General features: G+C 62.6%; 1 protein-coding gene across 1 annotated transcript in view; it reads left to right on the top strand.

Moving 5' to 3' along the window:
- Positions 1 to 223: 223 nt before the first annotated feature.
- The window catches only part of PCSK4 (proprotein convertase subtilisin/kexin type 4), an 8,047-nt gene continuing 1,860 nt past the window's right edge, over positions 224 to 6,410 (top strand). Inside the window, 12 exon segments of the mRNA XM_042782776.1 lie at positions 224 to 418; positions 658 to 762; positions 2,115 to 2,207; positions 2,279 to 2,407; positions 2,504 to 2,580; positions 2,671 to 2,759; positions 3,075 to 3,247; positions 3,319 to 3,531; positions 5,587 to 5,687; positions 5,755 to 5,858; positions 5,954 to 6,071; positions 6,300 to 6,328. Of these exon segments, the coding sequence (XP_042638710.1) occupies positions 224 to 418; positions 658 to 762; positions 2,115 to 2,207; positions 2,279 to 2,407; positions 2,504 to 2,580; positions 2,671 to 2,759; positions 3,075 to 3,247; positions 3,319 to 3,531; positions 5,587 to 5,687; positions 5,755 to 5,858; positions 5,954 to 6,071; positions 6,300 to 6,328 (1,426 nt within the window).

Raw genomic sequence — 6,410 nt, 5'->3', positions numbered from 1 at the left:
GGGAAACTGAGGCTCCAGAGGATTGGGGCCTGTGGTAGAACCAGGGTGGCCATGTGTCACCCCCACCACCATCACCGTCGGATCTTCGCGCCCCTTGATGGGGTAGCCGCAAAGACCTCTGGGAGTTGAAGCCCCTCCAGGGTTGCTATGGCGCCAGGCGCTAGTGCCGTTTGGCGGGGGGAGGACCTTCTAAAGGCCCCGCCCCCACCGCGGCCCCGCCCCCATGCGGCCCGCCGGGACTGCACTCTGGCTGTGCCTGACCTTGGCCTTGGGCCTGGCCCTCGTCTGCCCCCTGGCTATGGGGTGGGCCTCGGCCCGGGCCCCAGTCTATGTCAGCAGCTGGGCCGTACGGGTGTCCCAAGGGAACCTGGAGGCCGAACGCCTATCGCGCAAGTTCGGCTTCGTCAACCTGGGGCAGGTGGGAGGGACGCGGATGGACCCGGAAGGGGGTGGGGGCTACATGACCCCAGACTCTGGGAGGAGGGTCTCCAGACACCGCCCTCCCTCACATATCAAGACTCCCAGGGCACCCGGAGCCCCCACCTGGGCACCTGATTGGGGGACGCAAGCACTCGGGCTTTGTCCCTGCCCTTGAGGGGCTCCAGCAGCGGCCCCAGATCCCATTTATGCAGCGGCCCCCTCTCCCCACATTCTCAGATCTTCCCTGACGGGCAGTACTTCCACCTGTGGCACCGGGGCGTGGTCCAGCGGTCCCTGAACCCGCACTGGGGCCACCGTCTGCGCCTGAAGAAAGATCTCAAGGTGAGCCCAGCCTGAGGGCTGTCCCCTCGAGGCCTCAGCCACCTCCTGTCATCTCTGTGACTGTGGCTACCCTCTCTGAGCCTCAGTTTCCCTGTCTACACTTCTGGAAAGAGGCTACATGGGGCAATTGTGGCAATGTGGGCTTTTCACCCAGGGCCTGGCACAGGGTCCCCCTTCCCTCCGCTAGCTCACCCTCAATGATCAAGGGCCCCAGATACTCTACTGAGAAGGAGCTCCTGGGATGGAGGAAGGGGAATTGGCCCATTTTACAAAAGAGAAAACTGAGGCCAAAGGTTGGAGGCTTGCCTGTAGTTGCCTAATGAGTCCGTGGCTGAATGGAAACCAGGGTTCAGATCCCAGATGCCTGGAGAGGTGCCCTAGCCAGCTGAGGCCAGCTCCCCATTGAGAAGGCCTCAAATGCCCAGCAGAGGAGTTGAAACTGAGGCTGGCAGGCCTTGGGAGGACCATGAAAGGAATAGAGAGAAGTGGCTGGTTGGAGATGTGGCCTGAAGGACACAGGCCAGGACTTGCCACCGGATGGGATGCATGGGACAGAGAGAGAACTGGGACCAGCTCTGCTCAGCAGCTGGGGAGATGGTGGTCTCGAGGTGGGGCTGGGGGCTGGGGGCTGAAGGCAAGAAGAGGGCAGAGCAAGGCTCTGAGGAGAAGCTTGCCCAGGCAGGCAGAATGGCACATGCAAAGGTCCTGTGGCACAAATGAACTAGCAGTCATCCTGGCTGCAGTAGGCGGCAGGTGGGGGCTGGCAGGGCCTTAAGGTGAGTGTGACAGGGGAGTTTGACAGGGAGTGAGGCCGCTGTGCAGCTGAGAGGGGCAGGAGGGCAGCTGGGCACAGGGAGGCGGCCAGCATAGCCATCGCAGGGCGGTCTGCACCGTGGGGGTGGGTAGAGAAAAGCAGCTGGCTTTGGGAGTGCAGGGCAGGGGCCTGATGACCCCCTGCCACCCTGGGCTGTGGCCTCCACACTGTGGGCCCTGGGGTGGGTGCTCTGAGGCTGCAGCCCTCCCTGGCTGAAGGCAGAGTCCCAGGTGGGTGGGGACCCCAAAGAGCTGGCCCAACAAACTCAAAGGTCTCAGGGCCCCACTTCTGGCCCTGGCTCTCTGGTGTCATGAAAGGCCCCAGCTACAAGCCCTGGGCATTCTGGTCCACACAGCCCCTCACAGTGGTCCCCTGGCTGCTCAGGGGGGCAGGGGCTCCCATCACTGGATAGGGAACGAGTAGGGAAGACTCAGGCCCACGGGCCTCCCTTCCCCACGGGGTAGGGTGTGAGCAGAGGCTGAGCAGGGAGGAGGGGACTCAAGAAGCCGTCCAGCCCCTCACATGATGCTCCCTCCAGGTGCAGTGGTTTGAGCAGCAGACACGGCTGCGGCGGGTGAAGCGCTCCCTGGCAGTGCCCACTGACCCCTGGTTCCACAAACAGTGGTACATGGTGAGTGGCCGGGACAGGGCTGGAGGGCAGGCGGGCTGGAGCCCCTCTGAGCCATGCTCTGCCCCGCCCAGAACGAAGACGTGCAGCCCGACCTGAACATACAGCAGGTGTGGGGCCAAGGGCTCACGGGCCAGGGGGTCGTGGTCTCCATCCTGGATGACGGAATTGAGAAGGACCACCCGGACCTCTGGGCCAACTACGTGAGCTACTGAGCTGCGGGGGGCGGGGCATGGCCTGAAGCCCCACCTGCGAACTGCCACTCCCTGCACCCCTTGACATCCCCTCACCCCCTGCAGGACCCCCTGGCCAGCTACGACTTTAACGACTATGACCGAGACCCCCAGCCAAGATACACACCCAGTGATGAGAACCGGTGAGCCAGGGTCTCATGGGATATGGGGGCAGACCCCCTGGCCTGTGGGGGCAGCTGGGCTGTGACAGGGCCCCTCTCGCCTGGCACCAGACATGGGACCCGCTGTGCTGGGGAAGTGGCCGCAGTGGCCAACAACGAGTTCTGCGGTGCCGGTGTTGCCTACAATGCCCGAATTGGAGGTAGCCAGCCCCTGAGGTGCCACCCGGCCAGAGACAAGAGGGCAGACAGGCTATGTGGGGTGGGGGGGACTCTCAGCACCTGAGTCCAAGGCCAGGGGGGAGGTGTGATGCCAAGGCCCAGAACTAAGGCTGGGGGGAGAACAGAGCCCATCTGCAATCCCCAACTCCCAGGAGGCAGAGAGGGATCCAAGGCAGGGGAGCACATGGAGATGGCTGGGTGCAGTGCAGGTGCTGGTGGTGGGTGCAGGCTGTGGGCTCCAGCGGGCTCCTGTGGGCAGGCGTGGGGTGGCCCCACTCAGGCGCCGGGCATCCCAGGCGTGCGTATGCTGGATGGCACCATCACAGACATCATCGAGGCCCAGTCTCTGAGCCTGCAGCCACAGCACATCCACATCTACAGCGCCAGCTGGGGCCCGGAGGACGACGGCCGCACAGTGGACGGGCCCGGCACCCTCACCCGGGAGGCCTTCCAGCGTGGTGTGACCAAGGTGCGTGGGGCCCGGGCAGCAGGGGCGGGGGCCATGCCTGCGCCCGCGTCGACATGTCCCGGCTCCCCCAGGGCCGCAGCGGGCTGGGCACCCTGTTCGTCTGGGCGTCCGGCAATGGTGGGCTGCACTACGACAACTGCAACTGTGACGGCTACACCAACAGCATCCACACGCTGTCGGTGGGCAGCACCACCCAGCAGGGCCACGTGCCCTGGTACAGCGAGGCCTGTGCCTCCACGCTCACCACCACCTACAGCAGCGGCGGCGCCACTGACCCGCAGATTGTGAGTGCCGCCTCCAATGCGCCGTCAGGGCCACCGGGTTCTGCCCCGCTCTAGCCTGGTGCCCACCGCAGCCCCGCCCCCTGCCCTCCCTGTCCCCCCACCTCCACTCCTGTTTGACCCCTCCCTGTCCCCCCACCTCCACTGCTGTCTCCCACCCCTCTCTGGTCCTCCACCTCCAACCCCCACTCCCCCATCCCTCCCTGTCTCACCATTTCTGCTCCTGTCCCAAACCCCTCTCTGGGCCCCCCGCCCTCCCTGGTCACTGCCCCTCACCCCTGTCCACTCCCCAGGCCCTTCCCTGTCCCCCCACCTCTGCCCCCACCTCCACCACAGCGACTTCTCCACATTCAGCAGAAGCTGCTTTCAATGCTCACATGCCTCAAAATGAAACAGCTGCCACAGTGTTGTGACCGCCTCCCACTCCCGGCTGGCACCTCCTGTCTCCTGTGCCCAACCTCAAGGCCGCTGTACAGGCTGTTCCCTCTGTCCTCAATGCCTTTCCCCCTCCTGCCCTTGCTTACCCTTCTGCCCACGCCGATGCCTCCTGGAAGCCTTCCCAGAATGCCCCGCACGGTAGACTCAGCCCCCACCCCCTGCTCGTGGTCCCACCCCCTGCCCTGGGTAGTACCTCCCAGGTAGTGCTGAGGTCCTGGAGCCTAGCACACGGTAGAGGCCCCAGAAATGGGAGTTAATTCAGTGGCAGATCTCCTTGGGAGTCCTGTCCCGACGGCCCCTGTAATACAGACACGGCCACAGTCCTAGGGAGTCCTTCCTGGCCGACCTCCTAGGCCCTGGTGGCTTCCTGGGCCTGGAGCCTGGGCTCAGATGAATGTGCTGTGTCCCCATCTTGAAACCCTTTACACATTTTTTTTTTTTTTTAAGTTAGTAGTTAAAACAGTTTTAGGTTTTCAGAAAGTGCCCATGGCTGTCAAGTCTACACCGACTGGTGGTGCCCCCGTGTTACCCAGCAGGCCTGTCCCGTGGCACGTTCTTGGCCGTCATTGTAACAGAAACAGAATGCCAGGCCTCCCTCCCACAGCACCACCATCTCAGCGGGTGCAGGGGCTTTACAGTGCAAAGGGTCCTACATACCCCTCTCTCTCCCTGCACAAGGCTTCTTCCATCCCTAATATGTTTCATTCCTGTGGCACATTTGTTACAGTGGACAAGCCAATATTGATACATAATTATTAACTAGGGAGCTCTGGTAGCATAGTGGCTAAGACACTTGCCTGCTAACCAGACGTCTGGCGGTTCAAACCCACCAGCCACTCCTCGGAAGGAAGGCTGGGCAATCCTATTTCCGTAGTGATAACTGCCTTGGAAACCCAAGGAGGGGTCGCTATGAGTCGGGGCCGACTCGACGGCACATAACAACAACAACAACAATTATTAACTAAGCGGCATCTGACTGCTAACCAAAAGGCTGGAGGTTCAAACCTTCCTTCCACTGCTTGGAAGGAAGGTTGGGCAATCTATTTCTATAGAGATACCGTCTCGGAAACCCGAGGAAGGGTCGCTGTGAGTCAGGTCCGACTCCTCAGCAGTGAGAATTTTGTATAGTTCACGTGCGGAGTCCCTGGTGCTGCAAATGGTTCAGCGCGTCACTAACTGAAGGGTGGCTGGTTCAAGGCCACCTAGATGGTTCAGAAGAAAGGCCTGGCCGGGCTACACCCAAAAGGTCACAGCCATTAAACAGCTGTTCAGCGCAGCCCTGCTTTGACACACAAGAGACCGCCACAGTCACAGACAACCACTCGGCAATTTTCTTTTTAATCACACCAGGGCTTACTCTTTGTGTTGTCTGGCTCCACGGGTTTTCACAAATACATGTCATGTATCCCCCATTACAGTGTCACGCAAAATCATTACACTGCCCTCCTGGGCTCCAGTTAGTCCCTCATCCCCGCCCTGAAGCCCTGGCAATCGCTGATGTCACGTCTCTGGAGTTAGAACTTTTCCAGAATGTCCTATAGTTGGCGTGCAGCCTCTCGGGGTGAAGGGCCCCGAGGCTTTCCCGAGCTGGCCCAGACCTGCGTCCTCATCTGCCCCCAGGTCACCACGGACCTGCACCACCAGTGCACCGACAAGCACACGGGCACGTCGGCCTCGGCCCCGCTGGCGGCGGGCATGATCGCCCTGGCCCTGGAAGCTAAGTGGGTGACGCCCCCGCCCCGCCCTGGCCCCCGCCCGGCCCCCCGCTCACCTGTCCCGTTTCCCCAGCCCGTTCCTGACGTGGAGGGACATGCAGCACCTGGTGGTCCGCGCGTCCAAGCCCGCGCAGCTGCAGGCAAAAGACTGGAGGACCAATGGCGTGGGCCGTAGAGGTGCGGCGGGGGCGGGGCCAGCGGCCGCCCAGGTGAGACCACGGGTGGGGGCGCCCGCCCGCCAGGCCACTGACGCCCTCCCTCTGTTTCACCAGTGAGCCACCACTATGGCTACGGGCTGCTGGACGCTGGGCTGCTGGTGGACATGGCCCGCACCTGGCTGCCCACGCAGCCACAGCGGAACTGCGCCGTCAGTGTCGTCCACACCCCCACGTGAGGTCCCCGCCCCGCCCACACCCCTAGGGCCTCCCTGCACACCTCCCCAAACACCTACCGCCCCTGGACTGCTGTCACAACCTTCCCTGCACACCTGCTGCCTTTCTTGGCCCTTCCCAAACACCTGCTTACCCCCTTACACACCTGTCACCTATTACAAGCCCTCCCCAAACACCTGCCGCCTGGCTACCGAGTCCCTCTCCTCTCGCCTGCCCCCTCCCCCAGCCTTCCCCACACCTCTTACCCACCTCCCTGTACTCATGGACACCCTAAGGCACTTGACTGCTAACCAGAAGGCTGGCGGTTCAAACCCACCAGCCACTCCTCGGAAGGAAG

The sequence above is a fragment of the Orycteropus afer genome, unplaced genomic scaffold (genome assembly GCF_000298275.1).
Source record: "Orycteropus afer afer isolate SDZICR_OR568_19922 unplaced genomic scaffold, OryAfe1.0 scaffold00466, whole genome shotgun sequence".
In the NCBI taxonomy this organism is placed as follows: domain Eukaryota; kingdom Metazoa; phylum Chordata; class Mammalia; order Tubulidentata; family Orycteropodidae; genus Orycteropus; species Orycteropus afer.
Note: the sequence above shows the minus strand (reverse complement) of the source record. Positions and strands in the feature narration are given on the sequence as shown.